This window comes from Moschus berezovskii, chromosome 21 (genome assembly GCF_049115385.1).
Source record: "Moschus berezovskii isolate FMDL1 chromosome 21, NW_MosBer_1.0, whole genome shotgun sequence".
Classification (NCBI taxonomy): domain Eukaryota; kingdom Metazoa; phylum Chordata; class Mammalia; order Artiodactyla; family Moschidae; genus Moschus; species Moschus berezovskii.
In genome coordinates this window covers 44,589,592-44,604,672 of record NC_142480.1, presented here as the reverse complement: position 1 = coordinate 44,604,672, position 15,081 = coordinate 44,589,592, and the positions used below count along the sequence as shown (strand labels likewise).

The window sequence follows — 15,081 nt, the reverse complement described above, 5'->3', positions numbered from 1 at the left end:
TAGGGAACTGCTCTCTAATATGGAGACCACCTCACACGTAGACATGATTGTTTCTAGTAACAGCAAAAAGGCAGAACATCTTTAAGAGCCAAGAAGGGGGAGATGTCTATGTAGATGGTGGCAGATTCACAAGGCCCTGGAGCACTACACAGTCATCAAAAAGCATGCTTTCGCTTGAGAAAATGCTTATGCAATAATGTTAAGTAAAAAAAAAAAAACCCACAGTAAGATTCAAGTTCTATATTCAGTACGTTTGCAATTATGTAAAATGGGGGAAAAAAACACCAAGATCTATGCATAGAAAAAAAAATTGGAAGGAAACAAACCCAAGTGTTTACAGTAGTTATCTTTGGAAAGCAGAACTATGGCTGATATTTTTAACCATTTCCTACTTTTCTGGATTCTCAAATTTTCTCAAATGGCTACATATATTTTATTTTTAAAATGGAAAAACAGATAAACTAAAAATATATTACTTCCTCCCAGAAATGTAGCTTTTGCCAATTTGTCTTTCTTCCTCTCAGCCCTCTGAGGGTTCCTGGGAGTTTTCAAAGGGCCCCTCTGGTACATTCTGCAAGGACAAAAGTGTTGCCACCTGGGGTTGGTGTGGAAGGGGGTGGCCACTGTAGATGGACTTCCCAGGTGGGGGTGGGGACGAAGGGGCAGAGGACCCCTGTCAGGGCTGCTACTCACCCAGGACCAGTGTGGGCCAGCTGGAGATGCGGGCCTTCAGGCCTTGGTAAAAGATCTGGTGCAAAAACATGATGGTCTCGCTACAAGAAAAAGCACAGGGTTAAGCTCAGGCCAGGACGTCCTGTCCCTCCAAGTGTCCCCTCCCACAAGTTAAGGAAATCGTCTCAGGTGACACTTAACCTGAAAACCAGTTCAGTGGGATGGACTATGTGATTTGTGGGGCCTAATGCAAAACAAATAAGCGAGCCCCTTGTTAACAAAATGGTTAAGAATTTCAGGATGGGGCTTCCCTGGCGGTCCAGTGGTTAAGAATTCGCCTTGCAATGCAAGGGACACCGGCGGGATTCCAGGTCGGGGAAGATCCCACATGCCACGGAGCAACTAAGGCCGTGCACCATGTCTACTGAGCCTGTGCTCTAGAGCCCGCGAGTTGCAACTACTGAAGCCTGTGTGCCGCAGAGCCCGTGCTGCATGACAAGAGAAGCCACTGCAATGAGAAGCCCGTGACCCTCAATGAAGAGTAGCCCTCACTCGTCGCAACTAGAGAAAGCCTGTGTACAGCAACGAAGACCCACCACAGCTGGAAAAAAAAAATTAATTAAGAAAAAAATGGTCTCCAAAAAAATAAAGTGTATTTCAGGATGGTGACAGCAGAGCTGACAGCAGAGCATACAGTTCAGAAGGGCTCTGCTCAGCGTGCAATCAAATGCAGGTCAAGCTGGCTGAGAAGGGTAGCACTCTGGCTGCTGGCTTCCCTAGCTCCCTTACGTCTCTGCTGGCTGGAGGTGCCCCCTGAGGGATCCTGGAGGAAGCTAGGGCTCTGAAGAACTCAGAGGAAAAGCCACTCAGAGGAAAAGCCCTCATGTCACGAGGACATGACAGGAGCTACGGCTTGAGATCCACACAGATAGAGGCTCAGATTTGCTGCCTTTTGCCCCTTCCCAGCTGTGTGACCCTGAGCAAGATGCCTAACATCTCTGAACCACAGGTCCTTCCATGGAAAACACGGAGGTGAAATGCGGTTCTTCTGAAAGTATTGTGCATCTACTGGAGCAGAGTGATGCTCAGCAAATGCTACTTCTCCACCAGCCCCTTTTTGAATAAACGTTAGAAAAGGAAAAAAAAAAAAAAGAGGAAAGTACAGAAACCCAGAGTCTCTAAAGTGCCTGCTTTGTCATCACCTGGAATACTGGGGGTGCACTCACTCTCATTAGGCCTCAGAGCATTCCCTAGACAGCTGCCGTGGCCCCACTCCCATACCCACTTCTCTGCCCACTGCACCCCAAGCGGCTGGTTCCAGAGAACAGCCAACCTGTGAGAACACAAGAGAACCCAAGAGACGGGACAATTTCTGCTCCATCCTGCAGGGCCCCCTCCTCCTGTTCTTCCTGTGCTCCTGCTCATCACCCTGGCTCCTACACTCTGAAGACCTGGGGGTCTCCCCAGCATGTCTGGGCTTGCCTTGAATCACAGGGGAAGCCAAAAGAATAAAATATGCCAAAGTGTGGGGACTTGTCCCTGGTGGTCCAGTGGTTAAGATTCCACGCTTCCAAAGCAGGGGCAGGGGGTTCAATCCCAGGTCAGGGAACTAGATCCCACCTGTGGCGCAGCCAAAAAAATTTTTTTTTTTTTAATGTGCGCTCCACTCATGGAAAGGGAAACTGAGTCCCACAGAGGAAGAGTGAGCTCCCAGGAGTTGGGGCTCTGGACCCTGTCTTCCCCTCTCCCTGGAGCATTCTCTGTCTTTCTCTGCCGTATCACTACCCCTCCATGGCTACACTCTCTGCTCCCTCCCCAGGCTCTCCCAGGGCCCTGGGTGGTCACTGAGGCCCTGGTGTTTTCCAGCTTGGGGTGCTGTCACTGGGTGCTGTCCCTTCTCTCAGCAGTTTGTGCCCCGAAGGCAAACCCCCACCACTGTGAGGTCTCATTCTCAGGACAAGAGCAGAGGATGGAAGGCACTGGATGGGCACCCCTGGGCTGTGAGTCACAGGAGGCCAGTGAGGGGCCTGGACCTCACGTGCATGGAAGGCCTGAGAGGCACAGGGCTCCTGGACCCCAGATGGGTTTGGAATGTCCTGAGCACCCCCACTGTGCAGAGAAAACACACTGTGTGAAGACAGAAAGAAAAGACGGAAAGACTGCAAGGAAAAAAGGGGTGAGGGAGCTGAGAGGTGGGGGGTGCTGGTGGTAAGAGAACAGAACACAGCGCCTGGGCACTGTTGAACAAAGCCTGTACTGATCACACCCCCAGGACATTCAGAAGGGGGACCTTTATCAGGTATCATTGGAAAAGATCCTGATGCTGGGAAAGATTGAAGGCAAAAGTAGAAGTGGATGATAGAGGATGAGATGGTTGGATGGTATCACTGACTCAATGGACATGAGTTTGAACAAGTTCCTGGAGATAGTAGAGGATAGGGAAGCCTGGTGTGCTGCAGCCCATGGGGTCACAAAGAGTGGGACACAACTGAGCTCCTGGTCAACAAAGTAGTGGAAACATTCCGAGTTCTCATTTCTGAGTGTGGTCCAGTCATTACCATGAATTAACTATCATTTCCCTGAAGTCCCAAGAGAACAGGCCCCCAGGGGTGGTAACACAGTAATTTCTGGACTGGGGGCCCCTTTTGATGGCTGAAGTCATCTTCAGTTTTCAGGCAGCAAGTCTGCAACAGATGCACTTGTGCCCAGGCTGATTCTGCCTGTCCATGGCCCCTGACCTAGTTATTGAACAGATAAACAGGCACCACGCCAATCTGAAGAGCTTTAGTTGTCCTCATGGGAAGATCCTCTGGAAAATTCAAATGAGACGGGTCCGGGGTGCGTGGCGGTGCACAGAGGGGTGAATGTGGGGCCTGAGGTGGGGGAGGGTGGAGGTAGAAAGACTATCAGGGCTTCCTGAGGGGCCAGGAGGTGATGAATGACCCCAAGCACTGTCAGCAAGACTCAGTGCCCCACTCCCAGGAAACGGTTTCCTACGGCTGCAGGAAACACCAGGCAGGAAACCCACCCTCTTAGATTCTAACAGGGCACAGACTGGTAGAGTAGCACAGTAGGAACATGATAAGCTGGGACTATAAAAGTACAGTTGATGAAGGTTCCGTTTTTCCTTTGTATTGGCTATTTGAACATCTTCTTTTGAGAACTGCCAAGTCCTGTCCATTTACTATTTTCAGTTTGATTAATTTAAACTAAGTCTTCATGTTAAGTGTATAATCGAACATCCACATTGCAGACTTTTTTTTTTTCTCAGCTATTTTCCACTGATTTTGTGTTTAGCGTCTCTTAAAGTTTTTCTGCTTTGCTGTGAGGGGTACCATTTTCTTTCTTTCTTTTTCTGCTTTGAGCATGTCTTTTCCCACTCCTAAACTGCATACTCACTCATCTACATTTTATTTTTTACACATAAATACTTAACTGGGGGACTTCCTTTGTGGTCCAGTGGTTAAGAATCTACCTGCCACGCAGGGGACACAGGTTAGATCCTTGGTCTGGAAGATTCCACGTGCTTCAGAGCAACTAAGCCCATGTGCCACAACTACTGAGCCTGTGCTCTAGAGCCCAGGAGCCTCAACAAGAGAAGCCGCCACAAGAGAAGCCTGAGCACCACAACTGGAGAGTAGCCCCCACTCGTTGCAACTAGAGAGCCCACGCAGAACGAAGACCTAGTGCAGCCAAAATCAATCAATCAATAATTTAAAAAATACTTAACTCCAGTTTCCTTTGCTGTAGTTTGTGAACAAAATATATAAATGTAATCTTTATCTTAGTTTGGTTAGCCAAATGCCCCATTTTATTTATCCAATACTCTAGCTGTTTCCCCTGCTTTTCAAAGCTGACTTTATTGTTACTAAATTCTCAAACATGTGTAAGTCTGTTTCTGAGCTTTCTATTTTACTTTGATGGTCTATTGCCCTGTTCTGGCAATAGTGTCAGGCTGTTTTTGTTACTTTTAATATATTTATAAGCCTATAATATATTTTAATTAATGTAGGAAATGTTACTTTCATTGTTCTTTTTTCAGAACATGATTATCAATTTACATGTATTTATAAGGAAGGAAAGTTATGACCAACCTTGACAGTATATTAAAAAGCAGTGACATTACTTTGCCAACAAAGGTCCGTCTAGTCAAGGCTATGGTTTTTCCCGTGGTCATGTATGGATGTGAGAGTTGGACTGTGAAGAAAGCTGATCGCCGAAGAATTGATGCTTTTGAACTGTGGTGCTGGAGAAGACTCTTGAGAGTCCCTTGGACTGCAAGGAGATTCAACCAGTCCATTCTAAAGGAGATCAATCCTGGGTGTTCATTGGAAGGACTGATGCTAAAGCTGAAACTCCAATACTTTGGCCACCTCATGCGACGAGTTGACTCACTGGAAAAGACTCTGATGCTGGGAAAGGTTGGGGGCGGGAGGAGAAGGGGACGACAGAGAATGAGATGGCTGGATGGCATCACCGACTCTGTGGACATGAGTTTGAGTGAACTCCGGGAGTTGGTGATGGACAGGGAGGCCTGGCATGCTGTGATTCATGGGGTCGCAGAGAGTTGGACACGACTGAGCGACTGAACTGAACTGATAAGTCCCTTGGACTGCAAGGAGATCCAACCAGTCCATTCTAAAGGAGATCAATCCTAGGTGTTCATTGGAAGGACTGATGCTAAAGCTGAAACTCCAATACTTTGGCCACCTCATGCGACAAGTTGACTCATTGGAAAAGACTCTGATGCTGGGAAGGATTGGGGGCGGGAATAGAAGGGGACGACAGAGAATGAGATGGCTGGATGGCATCACCGAGTCGATGGACATGAGTTTGAGTGAACTCCGGGAGTTGGTGATGGACAGGGAGGCCTCGCGTGCTGTGATTCATGGGGTCGCAAACAGTCAGACACGACTGAGCGACTGAACTGAATTGAACTGACTGATTCCTTCAGATGGACTTTAAAATCACTCTGCTAGGCTGAACTTCAATTGCAATTATATTAACTTTATAGAATGTTTTGGGTGAAATGACATATTTATGACATGGAATCTTGCCATCCAGAATGCCAGCCCACTTTCTGTTTTTGTAAAGCTTGCACGTTTAGAAGGACTTTTATAATTTTAAATGGTTGAAAAAAATCAAAAGTGTATTTTATGGCAAGTAAAAATTATATAGAATTACCATTTTAGCATCCATCAGTAAAGGTTTATTGTAACATAGCTGCACCCATTCAACCGATCATTAGGATTGCCTAAGCCCACCTGCTTCTGACAGAGACCCTCTGGCCCTCAAGATCTAAAATATTTACCATCTGGCCTTTGACAGAAGAACTCTGCTGAGCCCTAATTTATGTGAATGCTGTCCCTGAACTGTGCAGTGCGCAGCGAGGGCAACTATATCCTACGGCCCTATCCCCACAGCTCACTTAGAGTGCAGCAGGGAATCTAACACAAAAGAAATCATTATTTAAGTGTGATGAATGCTACAAAAGGGGGCCCTGGAAGCACACAAGCAGGGAAGAGAAGCCAACGGCGACAAGGGGCATGGGGTGGTCGGAGACATCCAAGAAAATCATGAAGGACGAGTAGGTGAGAGCTGTCGTAAGGAAAACAGGGAGGATAGTAGGGTGGGGAGAATTCGAGGGAGAGGAAGCGACCTGTCTACTTGGGGAGCACTCATTTTTCCTGGTTCCCTTCTTGAGCCCAGAAAGGAGTGTGACTCACCCAAGCCATTCTCAGATCCACAGGGCTGGGCCGGAAGAGGAGGGCAGAACCAGGCCTCTTCATTCTTGCCCTGCCCTCTACCCATCCTTCCTCACTCCCCAGCCCATGCAGACATGATGAATGGATGGCAGCACACTCCACCATGGAGCCTCACCATCCTTCTCAGCCCGGGACTCTGAGCCACCACCCATCAATCAGAGCGGCATCAAGGTACCAACCATCTGTCACCCAGGCGGGATGCTCTCATCATGGGGCCATGCCTGTGGTTCCCAGCACATGTTGCCGGGCAATGTTTTTATTAAAGGGTAACAGTCCAAGTCTCTGCACTCATTGTCTTGGGTAAAGAAAACCTGCTGCAGGTGTTTACTTCAAAGATTGCTCCTCCCCTCCCCACTGTGTTCCATATTGTAGAAACACACAATTAACCCCCTCTCCAGCTCTGTAGCACCCTCCAGGAATCTGCCAGCCTAGAGAGAAGCCTCTTTCTTCTCAAGGACTTCTTTTAAGGAGCTCTGACAAATGAAATCACCAAAGTAGCATCAGGTTTCTAGTGTGGCTGAATCACTGAATTCATTTTGGCCTAAAAGCAAACCCAGGGGGAAGTCATGTGTAGAAATGCCTTCTAGTGAGTGGGCTGGAAGCCTCTGCCCTTGGCCTGTGGCACAAATGGACCTCTGTGCTGTGGTCCAAGGCAGGGAGACCCTAGAGATGCACAGCACTTACCCAGCAAGAGGGGAGGCACTTACCCAGCAAGAGGGGAGGCACTTACCCAGCAAGAGGGGAGGCACTTACCTAGCAAGAGGGGAGGCACTTACCCAGCAAGAGGGGAGGCTAGGCTCACCCACAAAAGAAATTTCTCAATAGTGCAGAAGTGGGTGGGGGCAGTGCGTGCCAAGACCTGGGTTGTGATGAGCATGCTTTGGGGAATAGGAGGATGGGGGTAAGTGAAGATCCAACCCATCATTTAATAAGGCAGCAGGGGCAAGCAGAGGCCTTGATGTAAAACGGAACTGGATTAAAATCACAGCCCACTGGAACCCTGAGCACGTCCCATCCATCACCTCTCTGAGCTCTGGAGCCAGCCTGATGGGGCATCTCCCAGGATCGGAAATCACTTGGGCCAAGTGCTCAGAAAGCCTGGCATGCAGCCAGCCCTGCAAAACTTAATGTGGTGAGGGCAGCTGTGCAGTACTGCTATTTTTTTAATGAAAAAATCAATTAAGCTGGTCTCTGCTCACAGAAAGAAAAGTGTTTAAGACAGTGACGCTTATACTGTCCTATGCACACAGTGGATCATGTAGTGAGGTGTGAACGATAAGAAGGCAGTCATGTTCAGGACTTCCCAACCGGTCCAGGGGCTAAGACTCTGCGCTCCCAATTCAGGGGCCCGAGTTGGATCCCTGGTCGGGGAACTAGAGCCAACATGTTGCAACTAGGAGCCTGAATGTCACAAGGAAGATCCCACATACTGAAACTAAGACCCAGCACAGCCAAATAAATACATTAAAATAAAGCAACTTTGTAAGGCCCAGTGATTCAGTTTCTACAAGGTTTTCTGAGGCTAGAAGCCTTCTGCTCCCACCTCCACCATGTCCCCGTACTCTGACATCTCCTCCACATCCATGATGTCTGTCTGACCCTTCTCCCAGCCACCTTCAGCATCTCAGCTCAACCTCTCAGAAGCAGACCCGCGTCCACTGGCTCCTCCATCTCCTCCTGGGTGACACACAAGTCCTTAAACCTGCTACAGCACCCTGGCAGGGAAAGCGGCAGAGCAGGGCCCAGGGGAGGTGACCCCCGGTCCCAAACAACTCTGCATAGTACCTGGATGAGGCAGGTGGAACTGGTGAAGTGACTGAATGATGAGTGTGCTAAAGGAAGTGCAGCTGGACGAATAACCTGGAGCACATATGATTCACTTTAATTCCTAGATGAGAACCGTCTGTAAACAGCACTCTGTTGGTGTTTTTATGTCTGTTGCTCTTACCTAGTTTACTCCATTTTACTGGCCACAAAGCTCCTTTACACCATTTCCTAAGACTGTCCTTTTCAAAAGAGGTGGACAGCAGAAGGGCAACCGTCAACTCAGCCTTTCGAGGAACTACCAACCCCACACGAACGCCCAGGGTCACCATTTGGGAAAAGTAACCGCTTTCACATGCTATGTGGTAACCTGGTACAGAGCTGAAGTCTAATGAGCCTGAGAATTCTAAAAAATTTAGACCTGTTTCTTGATCATGATGATGATGCTATTAAGGCAGAGGAATGGAACACACTTGGTTTTTTGTAGCTTGATTTATAACTTGTAAACGTTTAATTCAACTCCTGTCCCACGTGGTGCCAGTGGTAATGAACCCACCTCTCAATACAGGAAACATTTAATCCAGGGTTTCTCAACCTTGGTTTGATTATTTTCATTGATTGATTTTTTTTCTGGTGCATAGGATCTTAGCTCCCTGACCAGAAATCAAACCTGCACCCCCTGCAGTGGGAGCTTGGTGTCTTAACCACTGAACCACCAGGGTATTGGCAGGATTATTTCTGGTGGAATAATTCTTTGCTGGGGTGGGGTAGGGGGACTGCTCTGTGCACTGTAGGATGTTGAGCATCATCTCTGACCTCTGCCCACTAGATACTACTTGCAAACTCTCCCCCCAACCCCTTCACCAAGTTCTGACAATCAAAAATGTCTCCCGACATTGCCCAGCAGAACCCCTGAGTTTAGACATCTACTCTGTGGGCCTCTAGCTTATCCTGCCAGTAAGGGTCAGAACACTGGCTTCCAGGCCCCAGACCTCGGGCGGCCTCCTTCCTCTCTGGGCTGTTTCCTCCTCCACACTTGGCGGGAACCAGAGGAGAGCTTGCGGTCAAGTTCACTGCTGGCCAGGCTCCCTCCTCCCGCCTTGGCCAAGCGCTCCGAGGCAGCGGGGGTCGGGGTGGGGGGCGGTGGTGGGTGCAGGCAGGGACTGAGGTTCAGGTGCTTACCTGTTCAGGAAGATGCTGCTGACGTCGTCGTGCGTGATGGGCGGCTTCTTGGAGCTGGCGGCCATCCGCAGCGGGCGCAGGAAGTTGTTCACCAGGATGTGCAGCTGCTGCACGTACTCGGCCTCGGCCTCCAGCATGCTGAACACCACCTGGTTCCTCTTGCGCATGCTGTCCGCGTGCGGCGACCGGATGTAGTCCTGGATGATCGTCTTCCACTTGCGCCGGCACAGCCAGCCCCGGAGGAAGCTCTGCACCTGGGTGCCGAGACCAGCGGGAGAGCCGCGCATCAGCCTCTGCTGCCCGCGGCCTTCCAGGACCAAGGCTCTGTCGTCCCCTGCGCTCAGGGAAAGAGCTCAGGCAAAGGTAGGCCTGGTGCCCCTGCCTGCGTGGTGCTGGGGGTAACCTGCTGCTGCTGCTAAGTCGCTTCAGTCGTGTCCGACTCTATGCGACCCCATAGACGGCAGCCCACCAGGCTCCGCTCCTAGGGGCCCTCTAAGTCCACCTTCCATCTGTGCCCTGAGGCTAAGGAGATGATGGCGGGACTCAAAGTGTGGTCCCCAGACAGGCAGCTTCAGCATCTCCTGAGATTCTGTTAGAAATGCCAACCCCAGGCCCCACCCTAGACCTCTGTGTTCAAATCAGGTTCCCCTCTGGTAGCATCCCCAGATGGAGGGAAAATGTGGCTCCAAGTCCCCACCAAGGGAGGGGCCTCGAGAAGAGAGAGCTGCCAGGCTCTGCCGGGTGGAGCTCACACTTCTCATCTAATGACTGGCCTGAGAGCCCAGAAGTTTCAGTTTAAGCTTGTCTGGACAGAGGGCGATTATCACATTGAACTGAATATGGCAGATGAGTTCATCTCATGTTTGGACCTCATCAGCGGGCGCCAGAGGCTCTCCTCTGCCTCTGTGGGGAGAAATGAACACGGTCACTTGAATCAGGCTGCTTGGCTTGGCCTCGTTTTGGTGAGAACTTGGAAAGGGCCTTGATTCCCAGACTCAGAGGACTGTGTGAAGATCCGAATGCTTCCAATCAAGGTTCCTCACCATTCCTGCTGCTGAGTTGTGGGCACACTCAGGGGCTGCACGGGGAGGGACCAGGGCCCCAGGAACAAGGATGCTACGTGGTGCTGGGTCGGAGGGGGGATCCTGGGGATCCAGGGGCTGCCTGTTGAGGTGCTCATCAAAATACTATCAGCTGAAAAGGGCACTGGCCATGAACAGCACCTGCGGCCTTCTGAGCGCAGACCTGTGGCCAGGGCTGTCTGCCCTGGGGAGGAGCGGCCTGACCTTGTCACAGCAGCTGTCTCTGAAGATAGGAAGCCTTTCTGGATAAAGTGGGAAGGGTTTGCTCAGAAGCCCCAGAAGGGTGACAATAAAAGGAGGACAATGCATTTCAGCTGGACTTAACAAAATGTTCCCACCAGAATGGCTGTCGAAATGGGCCGGGAAGTCCAGTGGGGCCATGGAAGAGAAGGCAGGCCAGTGCATCCCTGTGTGGGTAGGGCTTGGTTCAGACCCCTGGTGGCACTGGTGGCAAATCCCAATGTCCATGGGGTACCAGAGGGGTCCTATGGATCATAGGTGGGCAGGCACCTGGCCTAGGGCCAGCAGACAATGTGTACAGGAGGCAGTCCTGGGGCTGTGAGACCTCTTGCTTTTCCAGGAGATGGTGTGTCCCAGTGACCAAGGATGTGGGCTCTGGAGCTCAGCGGCCGGGGTTTAAATGTCGCTTTGCCAATACCTGGCTGTGTGACCTGAGCAAGTCACTTTGCCCTTATGGGCTTCTGTACCCTCATCTGTGAAATCCAGACAATAATCAAACTCCAGAGGGCTCTCAGTTTGGAAGAGATTAATCTGCATACATCTCCTAGAATAGTGTCTGGCACATAGAAAGTGCGTAATGGATGTTAGCTCTTTCTATTTCTGAGTAACCAGAAATACAGACTTTTTAAAAAAATGTGAAATGTTTTGCGTTTATAGCACCAGCAACACATTAAAAAGGGGGGAAAAAAACACTGTATGGGCTAAAAACCCCAAACACGCTGGGAGGCTGAACTTGGCCTGTGGGAAGCCGGTTTGCAGCTTCTGGTCTGGATGGTGCTGGGGTCCTTTTATGCTCTTGACAAGGAGGGTTTTCTGGTTTCACTTCTTTTTCTTAGGGTAAGTCAGCTCCCCTGCTTCAAGTCTGGCCAGCTGCAAACACAGACCATTTTCTTCCCCTCCACAGGGTGGCCCATGGTGCTGGTCAGTATCCCTGCCACTGGGCAGCTTTCTGGTACCTCCTGAGATGTCCACCCCTCCTGGACTCCAACAGAGTAAAACCAGCTGGACCAACCCTGGTGCATCACAGAGGTCAGTTCCCATGCTGACGTCTGCTGGGGACCGAAGGGTACAGTTGGGAGAGGCAGTTTGCAGGACAGTGGCTGGGGTGAGGCAGGGTGGGCAGGCACGCAAGGTTGGGAGGATGGAAGAGCGGCCTGGGGTCTCGCTGAGTCTGCCCAGGGTCGTGAGGAAAGCTCTCAGCTATGGGTCTCACAGCCTGGGTTCCTGCCCTGGCTCAATCCACTCTTTCATCTCTTGGGGCCTGGGTTTTCCTGTCTATCAAATGGGCTGAACCACCCTACCTCACAGAGACAGCCCGAAGAAATGGCTCGATGAGGTGCCGGTCGGAGGTGAGGGGCTATTGGTTCTGCCTTTGGAGTGGAAGTGGAAGGACACACTGGGAGCAGGGGGACAGCAGGTGAACGCTGTGGACATGGGGCTGTGCCGGGGGTGGGCTCTCTAAAGAGGACCGGGGCAGCTTTGCCAGCCCTGAGAGACGGTACAGACCTTCTTGATTTTTTTGATGTCACTGTCTTCGTCGTTGGGGGTGACGGTCTGGGTGGACTGGATGCGCTCATTGTCCTTGAGCAGAGATGCGATCTGCAACAGAAACATGGGTCAGCTGCTGGGGTGGGGGGCTGCGGCAGTGGGCAGAAGTCCCACTCCTCCAGGCACCGCCAGGTGCCGCTTGGTGGGCAAGTGCCCTCCCACGCACTCTGTGAGGCCAGAGGTACTGCAGCTCCTGTCCGCCCGAGGTTACAAGCCAGACATCTGTGAGTGAGCACTGGACCTGGTGCCCGTCCACTTGGGTCCAGGGCAGCTGGGATCTGACTCTGAGTGACCCTGGGTGGGGCACCCTTAGGGCTGCAGGCAGTCCCTTTGTAATATGGGAGCTTTGGTCCAAATCTGTGATCATCTTCCTTACTTCCTAAACCTTCAGTCCCTTTATCTTCGAATTTCTATTGTGGTAATAGAATAGACATAACATAAAATTTACTGTTTTAACCGGTTTTAAGTGCACAGCTCAGAAGCATCAAGTTCAGTCACACTGCTGTGCAACCATCTGCACCATCTGTCTCCAGAACTTTCTCATCCTCCCCAACTCTGTCCCCATTTAAACACTAACTCCCCAGCCTCTGGCACCCACCATTCTACTTTCTGTGAATCTGGTATCTCTAGGTACCTTACCTAAGTGGAATCAGACGGTATTTGTCTACCTGTGTCTGCCTTATTTCACCAGCATAAGGTTCACCTATGTCATACCAGGTGTCAGACTTCCCTTCCTTTGTGAGGTTGAGTAATATCCACTGTATTGTTGTTTAGTTGCTCAGTAGTGTCTAACTCTTTGCAACTCCATGGACCGTAGTCCGCCAGGCTCCTCTGTCCATGGGATTTTCTAGGCAAGAATACTGGAGTGGGTTGTCATTTCCTTCTCCATGGGATCTTCGTGACCCAGGGATCAACCTGTTCTCAAGCACTGGCAGGCGGATTCTTTACTGCTGAGCCACCAGGGAAGACATCCATTGTATGTACAAACCCTATTTTGCAATCCATTCATCCATCAATGGACACTTGGGTAGTCCCTTTGTTTTTTTCAAACAACACTGTCCTGGAACCTCAGCAGGACTTCAATTGGAAGCGCTGCTGGCTTGGCTGTCCCCTCCCGGTACAACCCTAAGGACTTCTCTGACTTGGAGCTCTCTTTGGAACACAGTCTGGGAACTGCTGGCCTAGAAAAATGGAACAGCCCTTTAAACGAGCATTGAAGCTGATCTAAGAATCTATATTTGCCAGATTTGGGATCAGACAGGTCTGCCCAGCTGCAACAATAAAGCCAACAGGGTGTCGCCCAGGAAAAGAGGCACCTTAAGCCACACTGTGGCTGGGGGCCTCAGGCACTCCTCAGGTGGACAGGCCAGTGGTGCAGCCTCCCTGGTGGGGCTCCTTCACGCTACCCCAGAGTCCGCAAGTTTCTGCTGGGGATCCCTCACCAGGGCTCCCAGGGCTGCAGACTTTCCCGTGAAAATGCTGGCATGCATGCATACTAAGTCGTTTCAGTTGTGTCTGACTCTTTGCAACTCTATGGACTGTAGCCCACCAAGCTCCTCTGTCAGTGGGATTCTCCAGGCAAGAATACTGGAGTGGGTTGCCATTTCCTTCTCCAGGGAATCTTCCTGACCCAGGGATTGAAACCGTGTCTCTTGGTCTCCTGCAGTGGCAGGCGGATTCTTTACCACTAGTGCCACCTGGGAAGCCCGAAAATGCTGATACTGCCTGTGTATTCCATCACGACTATGGTATCTATGGGGGGAGGACCACACCGTTTCATTCATTTGTGGGTTCCGGGTGCCTAGCGTGGGGCTGGCACCCGACAGATATTCATTGGCTACAGAAATAAGTCAATTAGAGAAGGGTCAGAACCACAGCAGTGATAGAAACCTCAATCACAGGAAAACGCCACAGTCACTGAGCCCCACACAGCCCAGGGGACTCCACAAACACCGCCACAAAGCCTCCGCTCCTCTTCAGAGCACGTGGCTTTGTCCCCTCAAGGCCACTTGCTGAACTGCAGAATGAATGGGCTCTCACAATTGAGCGAATTGAGCACTCTGAAAGCAAAATGGAACAGTTACCCGCTCTCCACTCGCGGGTTGCTAAAATTACCCTGGCCTATGCTTGAAGAGCGGCTGAAAATATCTGAGACATATTCAGCGCCGACACAGGCTTTTCTTCTTTCTCCCCCACCCCCCACCTTTTCTTTCGATTCTCTGGGAACATCTGCACAGTGAAATAAAGGCTGGTTCTTTGATCTGTATTTTAAAGGGCTGAGGAATACATGCGAACACACACACGCACAGGCAGGCTCTTAGACAGCTGAGAGATTCAAGAATGCCCAGTCAATGCCCACATTTGACCTGATTATTATCACCTTCTGCTTTCTTTGCCACTTTTGAGCTTTGCACGTGGAACCATTTTTTTTCTTTAGCATGGTGGGTTGTGTGTGTGTGTGTGTGTGTGCTGTATATGTGTGTCCGTCCTGTATTTAAACCTGGCACTTGTCTCAGAAAGAGGCATTCCAGGACAGCCACTCAGCAGGGACCAGGGCAAAAAATAGATGCAATTAGGTCAGGCGGTATGCTGCATGCACAGTAGCACTGGCAGCCTTGGAGCCTCTGCTCAAGGATCATCAGGTCTGGGGTGGGGGGCAAAGCTCTAGTGAGGGAGTTGCAAGCCTGGGACCCCGCACAAGTCCTGGGCTGTGGCCCATCCATCTCTGCCTGGAGCGAGGGTCAAGTGAGCCCATGGAGGCAGCCTTTCTCCGACCCTGGCAGGTCTCTTCTGGAGATGGCTCTGCTTTGGACCCCGGTTTGCTTGCT

The 15,081-nt window shown here is 50.6% G+C and overlaps 1 protein-coding gene across 2 annotated transcripts in view; it reads right to left on the bottom strand.

Annotated features, from left to right (window-relative positions):
* Positions 1-15,081, bottom strand: part of RASGRF1 (Ras protein specific guanine nucleotide releasing factor 1) — a 101,479-nt gene that overhangs the window by 55,034 nt on the left and 31,364 nt on the right. For both annotated transcript variants that reach the window (XM_088829589.1, XM_055417936.2), the window contains exons 4-6: positions 12,212-12,304; positions 9,384-9,637; positions 694-773 (exon numbers count right to left, since the gene is read on the bottom strand). In XM_088829589.1, coding sequence (XP_088685715.1) covers positions 694-773; positions 9,384-9,637; positions 12,212-12,304 — 427 coding nt within the window. The remainder of the gene's footprint in view (positions 1-693; positions 774-9,383; positions 9,638-12,211; positions 12,305-15,081) is intronic.